At 36.9% G+C, this 12595-nt stretch overlaps 1 protein-coding gene across 1 annotated transcript; it reads left to right on the forward strand.

Annotated features, from left to right (window-relative positions):
- Positions 1 to 8007: 8007 nt before the first annotated feature.
- Positions 8008 to 9036, forward strand: LOC127854751 (uncharacterized). The gene has a single exon (XM_052389808.1). The coding sequence runs from the start codon at positions 8008 to 8010 to the stop codon at positions 9034 to 9036; it is 1029 nt and encodes a 342-aa protein (XP_052245768.1).
- Positions 9037 to 12595: the final 3559 nt, after the last annotated feature.

A 12595-nucleotide genomic window follows, 5' to 3' on the forward strand; every position in this document is an offset into this window, starting at 1 on the left:
TCGTTTCTTATAACCTGTATTCGCTTTGGTATTAACAATATCGTTATGGGTGTCAGATCTTAAGCTATAATTTTGATTTTGAGAAAAAGTTATTATATTATTTAAATATTCTTGAGTCTGATTGTTGACACATTTATATATCAAGATTGCTGTGTGGTATTTACATCTATTATTAAATGAGAGCCAATTAAGCTGTAAAAACAATTCTTTGGATGGTGTTCTACTTGGCTTTTGAAGAATGACTTTCGCTGTGCGTTTTTTATAAAATATTCACTTTTGTTAAATTGGTTTTATTAGCGTTGCCCCAGATCGTACAACAGTAATCGAAACAGGTTAGAATATATGAATTATGAAATAATTTCTTCATATCAAAAGTGAGATAATTTGATGTCTTTTTAGTAGAGTTTTTTTACTTTTAGAGCATGTTTTATCAATGTGTACGTTCCATTGCAGATGCTTGTCAATATAAAGTCCTAAAATGTTATGCCGGGTGACATTTTCAATAGCATTATTATCTATTTTTAGATCGAGGTTGATATTCTTAATCTTTTCTTTTGAGCCAATAAGCATGCGTTTTGTAAGTAAGTTTGAATTTCTGAAGGATTGGCCCCTGTTGCATATAGTATCGAGTCATCAGCATACAAATCTATGTCTGATTGGTTTAGTAATAACCCAATATCATTTATATAAATAAGAAACAAGAGAGGACCTAAAATAGAACCTTGAGGGACACCACTCTTAATAGTTAGAGGGGTAGTAAAACTAGTCCCTAGTTTAACGCATTGTTTTCTTTGACACAGATAAGAATGAAAAAGGACAAGGTAACATTCGAAACGTGATTGAGTTTAAGTTTGTACAACAGAATTTCATGATCTACTAAATCAAAAGCTTTTTTCATGTCAATAAAAACAGAACCAATACAATTACCATTATCTACACCTTTTAGCCACTCATCAATGAGTCGAATCAGTGCTGTTTGGCAAGAATGATTTTCTCTAAAGCATGACTGATGTTTATTTAACACATTTGTTATTCGAAAGATTTCTTTCAATTCATTTGAAAGATGTCTTTCGAATATTTTTGATATATTTGGCAAAATTGAAATCGGACGATAGTTATTACAGTCCTCTCTATCTGAGTCTTTATATATTGGTAGAACATACGCTTCTTTTAACAAATCGGGGAAAATTCCTGTACGAATAAAATTATTAATTATCGAGGTAATTAGTAAAATTATACGCTCTCCACAGTATTTTATAATACTTTTGCACCGATCTTGTCGCTTCCCGTAGCCTTGTTATCCCCCGCCATAGGCGGAGGGATATTGTTTTCGCGTTGTCCGTCCGTCCGTCCGTCTTTCCGTCTGTCCAGAGCCATATCTTGGAAATGCTTTGGTGGATTTCATTGAAGCTTGATATGAGTATATATATATGAATAAGAGGATGAAGCACGCCAAATGGCATTGTATACCATCTGTAAATAACGGAGTTATGGCCCTTTGTATCTTGAAAAAAATGCTTTGTGTGTGTGTCCGGAGCCATATCTTGAAAGTACTTTGGCGGATTTCATTGAAACTTGGTATGAATATATATATGGATAAGAGGATGATGCATGCAAAATGGCATTGTTCACCATCTGTTTATAACGGAGTTATGGCCCTTTGTATCTTGAAAAAAAAATGCTTTTTTGAGTGTCAAATATAACCCTTTTGTGTCCAGAAGCATATTGGCGGGGGATATCAATTCAACGAATTTGCTTGTTAACATTATAATTGCCAATTATTTTACTTACTTCGAAAGGGGTAATGTAATTTATAGAAAATGCATGCTGTTTTAAGGATTTGTCGAGATATAACTTTAAATAAGCAAAGTTTTCTTCATGAAATTTAAGCTTATCAACAATATTTGATATGCTTGTAAAATGCTCATTTAAGGCAATTAGGATCCTACTTTTGTCCTCAACATACACACCGTTCACTAAAAGTTTATTTGGCAAATTAACTCCGCAGTTTTGATCATTTTCATTATTAGATATAATTTTCAATTTTTTTCCAAATATGTGCCGTACTAGTACCTTTTTTTTACAGCATTGTTGTAATATTCTTTCTGGATTTTGCGAATTAATGCCGTAGTTTTATTTCGTAACAGTTTATAATTGTCTCAGTCTTTAATTTTGCGCAAGTGATCTCTATCGCACATACCTTTAATAACTTCTTTGTTTATCCATTTTGGCGCGTGTGTGCTTTTTATTCTCTTTTGCTTGTAAGGGGCGTGGTTTTCTCAATCGCTATTCAAAATTCTATATAAAGATTGAAGGGACATATTTGGATGGTGGACAGTTTCAATTAAATTTAGTTGCGAAATCGATAGATCAAATTGGAAATCTGATTTTGCAAACTTTTTAAAGCATCTATTATCAATATTCGAGTGAGTGCCTTGTTTCGAGATTTTATAGTTAATTTTCCTTGTCATGCATACCGGATAGTGGTCGCTTATAGATATTTGTGGGACATAAGTAGTACTTACTCTGTCAGTTCGATTAGTATATATATGATCAATTATTGAAGACGATTTATCTGTGACTCTGGTTGGTGTGTTAATCAGTTGCAAGAGGCCATGCTTTAATACAGTTTTTGACCACATTTTGCACTCATAGGACTTGCTGTCAGCAAAGTATTTAAAATTGATATCACTTAATTTGATACTCAACGTTTAAACCCTCAAACTTATCAAGTAACGTATCAAATGTTTCTATCCATTTTTGCGTCTCATTAGATAAACTTTAACAGAAAAGATTTTGTGTTTTTAAAGCATATCTCAATACATACATATTTAATCCCTTCAGGCTCTAAGTCTAGCCTATGTTTAAGTTGTATATGGTTACCTATATAAAGCAAGATTCCGCCCCCTCTTTTCTGACTTCTTTCTTTACAAATGTATGTAAAATTTTGAATATTTAAATTTACATCAGATAAATTTTCGTACAAAAGTGTTTCACAAAAACCAATGACATCCACATTACATTTTTCAGACAACAAAAGGTACTTAATTTCATCAAGTTTTGGCAAAAAGTGTTGAATATTTAAACATACGATATGAAGTCCCTTAGTTGAAAATTTTAAGGTAGACCCTGCTGAATCATCTTTATCCTCGCACACGTTTAATCCTTTATTTGCAAAAGGGCTTGAGAATGAAACATCATTATTATTACATGACATATTATGACATTGTTGTGAGTAATCAGAAACTTTAATACTGGCATCAAAGACACGGTTTATATCACTATATTGTAGCACTATTTCGGATTCATTACATATACAAATCTTAAAATTACAATTTTCACAAACCTTGTTAAGTGCTTTAAATTTGTGGTGTAACAGTACATGTTTGTGTCTGTCTGCACGTTCCTACTGAGCCGAACTCAAACGCCTGCATTCACTAGTGTAGTGATTATTGTAATGACAGTACTCACAATGTCTTTGTAATTGTCCATAATTAGTAGTGTTGAATGTAGATTATTCTTCTGACCATCCCTACCGTCACGTGAATCGCCATTCCTTTATCCTCGATCAGATGCGTAACTGCGGAAAATGTAAGTTCCTGTTTGCGTGTGAGAGTTATCGCGCCCATCACGTGAGTTGCCATTCCTCAAGCCATGACCTGGTGCATGATCTCGGTAGCCGTAAATGCCGGTTTGTGTCTGAAACCTGCCTTTTCCGTCACGTGAATAGCCATTCCTTGAGCCTCGTCCGGATGCGTATTTTTGTAGCCATAACTTCTGGTTTGCAACTGATAGTCACGTGAGTCGCCGTTTCTCGAACTGGCTCGGTCAGGAGCATAACTAACGTATCCATTACTTCCGGATTGAGTGGAGTGAGGGGTTACGTTACGATTAGCTTGTCGATCTTGTTGCCCGCTAGGCTTCTGTTTAATGATGTTAACGGCTTTGTTTATGTTAGCCACTAGCGTACTGCAGCCCCTGGCGTGCAGATGTATCCCATCGCTGCCATACAAATGTTGAGCCATGTTACCATTTCCATAAATAAATGATGTATACACTTCAATTTATTGAGCATCTGTTTCTTCGCATATTTGTTTAATTATGTTATTCAGCGGAACTACATCTGAATCTCGTCTTGGGGCAACTGTGCACAAGTATACAGTTCAGTTAAGTTCATGTAGCAGTTGCTTTATCTCACGGTATGCTTTTGTTGCGTCGTCTCCTTCCGCCATGTCATTCCCACCAATATATATAATCACATTTTTGTATTTTGTCGTGTCGCATGAATCCAGTGTCAAACGAATGTCTTTAATTTTCCGTCCTGGAAGAGTTTTAATGTGTGTATTTTTATTCAATCCACGCCTGTTAATACCATTTAGAATTGAGTCACCTATTATTAGAGTTGTATCTGCTCTATCTGCCGTGTCCACAATATCAGTATTTACTTCGAGTATTTGTTCCGTTTGAGAATGTTCTCTTTCTTTTCTTTCAAGTTCGCTTCCGTAATTATTACTTTTTTTTGATTGAGGTGTTTTCGTTGTAGCTCTTTCACTGCGTTCATTTTGTAACGACCGTTTCGCAATATTCGCTGTAGATGGTATTATCTTCTTGATATTATTATGCACTGATTGTAATTTCCTGTGAAGTGCGTCGTTGGCTTGTTTCATGCCTTTACTGAGTTGTTCCGTACTCAGACTAATTGTTTTTACTTTATCTGTTGATTGCTGGTTAGCTAAAGAGATTGTATTTTTAACACTTGCGATTTCATCTCTTAATTGTGAAAGTTGCAATGTAGTCTCCTGTTGAAAATTGTTTAATCGGAATTTTGTATCTATCAGTAGTTCATTCATGATCTTCATTTCCTTAAAAATGGCATTTTCTACCGAGTCTGTTTGGGTGGCACAATCAATATCAAAACTTGTGTCACTTTTTGCTTGTAAATCAGTCTCTGTAACTCTCTCTATCTCGATATCTGTGACCGCTTCATTTTCTACTATTCGGGAGTCATTGTTTACTACTCGGGAGGCATTCTCTACTGTTCGGGAGTCCTGTTCAATACTGCTGTTTAGAAGCGTGACAGGTTTATCAACTCCATACGTTACAGACATTTTTCGATGATGGGCGCTCGGGATTTTTACGCCCCAAGTACGACAGTATTTGTTGTTTCACGTATTCATTTAATTTACATATCGATTTATTATTTATTATATTTATTATATTTATTATATGTCAGTTTTCATTATTTGGAGAATGTTTGGAAGGTCTGTGTCAAAGAAGTGAGCCACGTTTCTACCATTTATTAAGCAAGAGGAAGTCGTGTAATACATGTTAAACGTGTACAAGTGGCTATTCTCATCCGCGACTTGATAACTAAGCTCCACTACATTTGATTTTCTGTCATTTGCTGATTTACATAAGTACTTATAATTAAGTGAATTGTCTGAAAAATACTATTTCCTAGCAAATTTTAACAGTTCATAAGTACCTGTGTTAAGTACAAGTTTTGTTCCTCCGTTTGTTTCTACAATCACTAACGGTTATTTTTCAGTAGATCTCAATTTCTTCTTCATATTTACATTTTCGTTCAAACTGTAATTTCGCACTTCAACATCTTCTTGTTCGCCCTCGCCGGAATTGATTTTCACTGGCGCATGTTCGTAATTATTTATTTTCCTTTCTTTCTCTTCCATTATTAGTTTTTTTCTTTACATGCGAGCTTCGTTAATGTCAAATATTTTGATTTTGTAAGAACTTTCGGTTGATCTTGCGTGAACGCTGAATCTTCGTTGTCCATTTTTTGCCGTCAACAATAACTTATTTTCCATTTTTAACTGAACGTCTTTTTTTAAACTTGTTTATCCGGACGTGACTTCATAATCTTTCGAGAGAGACAAGGAAGATCAATTTATAGGAAGGTGAGGGTGAAGATAAAAGAGTCCAAGGGGCAGTTTATTGAGGGCAATAGACTTATGGATGTCGACATGCACCAGTAAGAAGGCATTCAGCACCTTCAAGACCATCACAAAGACAAGTCAGGCGAATACAGTGTTATATTAAAGGAGGACGCAGTGCACAGTCTGGAGGATGGAACTTTTCCGGAAATGGACACCGTCCCTTTCGAGCTGACTAAGCATAAATACTTCAGCAATGACGGCTCTATACCAGAAGGTCTGGGAAGAGAAGAAGCGGCAAAGGGAATGGACCCAGTCTCTGGTCACTACCCTACCGAAAAAGGTCACCTTAAGCTGCGCGAGAATAACCGCAACATCGTCCTCATAAATCATCACGGCAAAGTCATGCTTTGCAGCATCGTCAAAAGATCAATGCGGGTTCAGAGCTTGACGGAGCACAATGTAACAAATATTAAATTGAAGAGACATGAGAAACACCTGCGACACCACCGTGGGCTCTTGCACAACGTGTTTGACTACAAGAAAGCCATTTATAAAGATTCAAGGGCTAATGCAAGCCGTCTAGGACCACCACGGAAACGCAACGAGCGCAATTCTTCTCAATAGACAGAAAGTGGACTTCTGTAGGACATCTGATAGCGTCCTTCAGGATGTTTGCTCACCACCGATCTGTTTAATCATTTTCATGTTTAGATAATGTAGTAGATCTTTCAAGACCACCACAACACCATCTCTATCGGTGTCAATCCGATCTTGGGATTCACTGTCGATATTGACCTCATTTGTAGCACCAGCAGGTGAAATCAAAGACTTCGCAAACAGACTCTATGAAAGAGCCGCATCATACGCGATGAAGGTCAGCGCGGAAAAGTCAAAGATCATGGTAAAGAGCCCAAACAATACCAGTGAACACATCACCATTGACGACAAGAAGATTGGAGAAGTAACAAGCTTCAAGTACTTGATACCAAGGAATGTCATGACGACCGCAGCCTCACACAAATGCACTTTCATATAAATATCATAGGTTTTTTGCGAGACGTTAATTTATGCATGTTTGTCGGCACATATTTCTTTTTGTTTTGTGGGGACTCAATGTCAGGTGATTGTATGTGTTATGGGGGTGATAACTCATAAGTCAAACACAAGAGAATGCATTTACTAACGAGGTTGACATTTTTAAAATTTAAACAATACAAGAAAAAAAAAGGTATATTTACTTCTCAAGGAATCCGTGCAGTTAAACACTGCAGCATTATACCAAATGCCACCGATGTGTAAGGTATATCTTTTGCAAAACAATTACATTCCGATTTGTCTTAATTCATAATTTTCATATAAATATAATTAAGGTGTATTTATCTACAGGCGCTACTAAGTGAATGCATATAGTATAACATGAATGCGAACGTGAGATCGTCGTTTGTAACCATCATCATCATCATCATCATCATCATCATCATCATCATCATCATCATCATCATCATCATCATCATCATCATCATCATCATCATCATCATCATCACCACCACCACCACCACCACCACCACCACCATCATCATCATCATCATCATCATCATCATCATCATCATCATCATCATCATCATTATCATCATCATTATTATACTGAATATTATCTTCTTTTTCTGTTTTTTATTCTTCTTTTCCACAGCCATCGTCATGTTCACCATCATTATAAGCACCAGAAGCATCCAAATTATCCTCTTTATACTCATCCCAATTATCATCCATGGCATGATTATCATCTTCATCATAAAACTTATCCGGGTGATGGATTCATTATCACATAGGTAGGGGTAATTGGGTACCCATTTATACAAAGGATGCATATTACATTTTGTGCATTTAGTTATATATATACAGGAGGAAGACGCCATCAACATAGACTCCAAAAGCAGGCCGCGATAAATGGTTGGATGCGTATATCAAGGCTGTAAAGGATGACATCATCAAGGGTCTCAAAAGAAAGTTTAAGCTCAATATGAGTAAATCTGAAGAAAACGCTCTGAAAGAACTTCTTAACGACGATGAAATTGTCATTCGGCCTGCTGATAAATGTTCTGGTATAGTCGTAATGGATAGCACAAATTACATACAAAAATTAAAAGGTGAAATTTCCGATAGCGACACATATGCGGAAGTTACCGACGACAAAACAAAATCAGTGCAAAACAAGGTAAAAAAGGTGGTAGGCAACCTGTACAAAAAAGGTTCCATAGACAGTGATCTACGACAATACATGACAGGGTTCGATGGCACTTCCGGTAAGCTTCAAGGGAACCCGAAGTTACATAAGCCAGGAATGCCGTTACGCACCGTTGTAAATGGTAGAAGCCACCCGACAGAGAAAATGGCGGAAATTGTTGAGGACCAGTTGCGAAGCCATGTGACGTCACTTCCGTCGTTTGTAAGAGACACTATGGACTTTTTAAACAAAAGACAAAAAGTGAAACAACCTCTTCCGGAAGGTACGCTAATTTTCTGTTTAGATGTTAAGGCCCTGTATCCGAGTGTCCCGAGAGATGAGGCCCGTGCTGCGGCTATAGAGGCTTTAAACAGGCGAGCGAACCCGGAAATTCCTACAGAGGACGTCATCGTGATGATGGACACTGTGTTGGAAAACAACACCTTCTCCTCCAACGACGAAAACTTTATACAGACGGAAGGGACGGCAATTGGCTCACGCCTCGGGCTAAACTATGCATCAACCTACATGGGTGCTTGGGAAGAGGAACTGTTCCGGCGGTCAGAAAAGCAACCGCTCGCATACTTCCGGTTTGTGGATGATGTGTGGGGCTTATGGATGCATGGTATCGAAGCACTTAAAACTTTGCACACACAAGGAAATGAAATCAATACTCGCATTAAACTTGAGCTCCGCTATTCTTCGGAAAAACTCGAGTTCCTGGACACGGTGACATCAATACAAAACGGGCGCATTCAAACCGACCTATATACTAAACCCACTGATAAACATCTGTACCTACACAAGGATTCTTCGCACCCGGAATCTACAAAAAAGCGATACCATACGGTCTGGGTGTGCGTGCGAAAAGAATTTGTTCAGAGGAGGTTGCCTACCGGAAGCACAGACAGGCGGTGAAAGCACAGCTCGTAAACCATGGATATGACGGAGAGTTTGTAGAGACCAAACTAATAAAGGTCGACAATAAAAAGAGAGAGGACCTTCTACGCGAAAAGAAAAACTCGGAACGTAATACAAGGATTCCGCTCGTGATTACGTTTTCACGCGCACTACCGAACATCGGCCGTATCATCCGCAGACACCTACACACGCTGCACACGTCTGATCGAATGAAGGAAGTGTTCCCTGAGCCCCCATTAGTAGCCTTCAGAAGGGATTGCAACCTGCAAGACATCCTAGTACACAAGAAACACAATAGGATGTTCTTCCGGAAGCCCAACATGAGCGGGCCCTGTGGGGCGCAGAGGTGCGCCATTTGCCCGTACATGATGGTGGCGGACTACTTCACAGATCCCAGCGGCAGAAAGTACAGCGTGAGAAACAATGTTGATTGCAAATCATCCAATGTTGTGTACGCGGTCAACTGTCGTCGCTGTCGCAAGTACGTGTATGTGGGAGAGACCGGCGGAACTCTGTACCAGCGACATCTGTTGAATCTGTCGCGTATTCGCACACAGCACAGTGACCCGGTAGCCGAACATTTCTACACAGACGGACACTCCATGGACGATTTTCAAATAATGGGACTTGAAAAACTAAACGGGTCGGACGAGTATCGCAAGACCATTGAGCAATTATGGAAGGCAAAACTTAGGACATACCGACCATATGGCATCAACGTGCAAGAATAAACAGACATGAAAGGGCGTGAAAACAACGTTGACGCCGGAAATGCACAACGTCATATCCGTAAATGGCCGCTGATGAAGACCGTGAGGTCGAAAGCTTCGGCATAAGATAAATACAGCCCTAATTTATTATTATATATATAACTAAATGCACAAAATGTAATATGCATCCTTTGTATAAATGGTATAAATATTAATAAATATATATATATATATATATATATATATATATATATATATATATATATATATATATATATATATATATATATATATATATATATATAACACGTGTCTGGGATTTTAAATATATATTGATACAGCCAACGCGTTTCGCACAGCTCATCAGGGCATAATACAATATATTACAACGTCAAAATGTCATGGAGATAACGTCATATCAATTATGACGTCATAACGTCAATAAATATTCAAATGAAATATAATTAGGGTTTAAATACATGTATAAAATGTTGTTCTTTGGCTAACCTAGCTGAAATATTGTTCGAAAATAGCTTATTAAATGGAAATATTTTAAATTTTGGTTCATAATGTGAACATTCATCTAAATGTTTACTTAAAGGCATCTGTCTTGTTGAGGGGTCTCGCATTTGTTGTTCATGAACAGATCGTCTATTTCTAAGTTTATCGCCAGTTTGGCCTATATAATATTTTTTGCATCCATTGCATACTAATACATAAATCACATTTTGTATATCACATGACATATTAGTTTTATTTTTATATAGGTCAAACTGGCCTAATTAATAATTATGATTCGACACGTTAATTCAAACCTAATCAAAAAAAATGGCGGATACGGGCGAATTTAGCGGAGAGAAGGTAAGACAAAATGCTAATACATCTTTTACAGACGGAAACTGAGTTGCAACGATATGTTTTTGCTTAATCTATGTATTTATCTTCCATTTGCTAATACTGCTAATAATAGCATTTTAATTTGCATAACTCGCGACGCTGCAATGGTTTACGCTTTTTGCATGTATTTATGATCATTTATATATTATTTTATCGATTCAAAACCGAATTTGACTAGGTTTTCGATGTCAACCTCGATACAAAATATATTTCAATGAATTTATGTAAAGTTTATTCCTCGCTATACGATTAATATACAAAACAACGATATATTCCGCACACTGGGGCTTTAATTTCAAACTATATTTCTCAAATTCTGAATATTTACAGCAATACTCGTACTTCGGTTGCCTGTAAGGCCTGTATAGCATTGTGGTAGCGCATAAGACTTTGAGCCCAAATGATCCCGGATCCGATAACGGTGGAGAAACTTATGTATTCAGCATTTTGTATTTTAAATATTATATGATTTCGAAATATATTAGTTTATATGGTCTTAAACAGACAAGAATGTGTAAACAATGCAATAAAATATATACCAAGACTACAGCATTTATTCGAAACGCATGAACAGGGACGAGTGGTGGTTTGATTAAGATCAATGTCTTCCAAATGTTTTTTTCATGAGATGAATACTCATTAATTAAGTTTCATTCATTTGACGGAGATTAAAAAAATGCGCTTTTTTAAAACTTGTTATCTTCCATTGTGTTAACAGTAATGTATTGCAATGCAAAAATAACCGCAATATTTTGATATATAACGTTAATTTGACTTCATTTACAGTATTGCTTTACCACCAAAAACACAAAAAACTTTTATTTGTGAACGGCAGACTTGTGTATTCAGATAGCTTTTGCGGTGTATTTTCAATAGATGACGTTTTGATATGACTCTCGTCTGGTCAAAAGCTACGCTTTCCGTTAGAAAGATTTCTTGGTATGATGAGCAGAAATTGTAGTTCTTGACCAGACTTTGCGGGTGTACAGGCTGCTCCGGAGCGGCGCTGGTCTCTTATAGTATAAGACCCATTTTCGCATGACGCGGTTCATAATATGTACATATTATTAGACGTAATGTCTTTTTATTCATAGAATACTTTAACACTTATCTGAAAAATTGTTTAAATATAAGATGTTGTTTCTATAAATTAAAAAGCTGCATTGAGTATGGCTATTGTACATACCGGTAATATTGATTTGTCCTTCTAAGACCAAATGATAACAAACATAGCATGCTATAGAGACACCTCAAGTGGGGGAAAAAATAATAGGGCAAGCCATATGAAAGTGAAATGCACTCGTATCATAACATAATACATCGGGAACTAAATTATGATCTAGAATGTGCCTAGATTAGGACATATCAGTAGTAAAACAGAAATACATTCATTAACATATTTGTATTATAATACCGTTACGAGAAGTGTTCTGATAAAACTGGGCATAATGCATGTTCGTAAAGTGTCGTCCCATATAAGCCTGTGCAGTCCGCACAAGCTAATCAGAGACGACACTTTCCGCTTAAATTGGATTTTTGCTAAGAAGAGACTTCATTTAAACGAAAAATGCAATAAAAGCGGAAAGTGTCGTCCCTTATTAGCCTGTGCGAATTGCACAGGCTCATCTGGGAAGACACTTTACGCACATGCATTATGCCAAGTTTATTCGAACACGTTCAATTACAAGTATGCGAACTTAACATAAGTCATTTTACTTAAATTAGCCGTGTTTTCTGAAAACTGGACTAATTCATACGTACAGTATCTTTGTAAATTTTCATGTGATGTCCGCACATACTAATCAGGGCCAACACTTTCCGCGTTTATGGAATTGATCGTTTTAATGAAGTGTCTGCTAAACGGGCACCCACTCATGCGGTTAGTCCAGTTTCACAGAAAGTGTCAAATGATTCGGCTTAGTTTTCAGTTAAAATAAGAACACTTTGTC

This window comes from Dreissena polymorpha, chromosome 13 (assembly GCF_020536995.1).
Source record: "Dreissena polymorpha isolate Duluth1 chromosome 13, UMN_Dpol_1.0, whole genome shotgun sequence".
Classification (NCBI taxonomy): Eukaryota; Metazoa; Mollusca; class Bivalvia; order Myida; family Dreissenidae; genus Dreissena; species Dreissena polymorpha.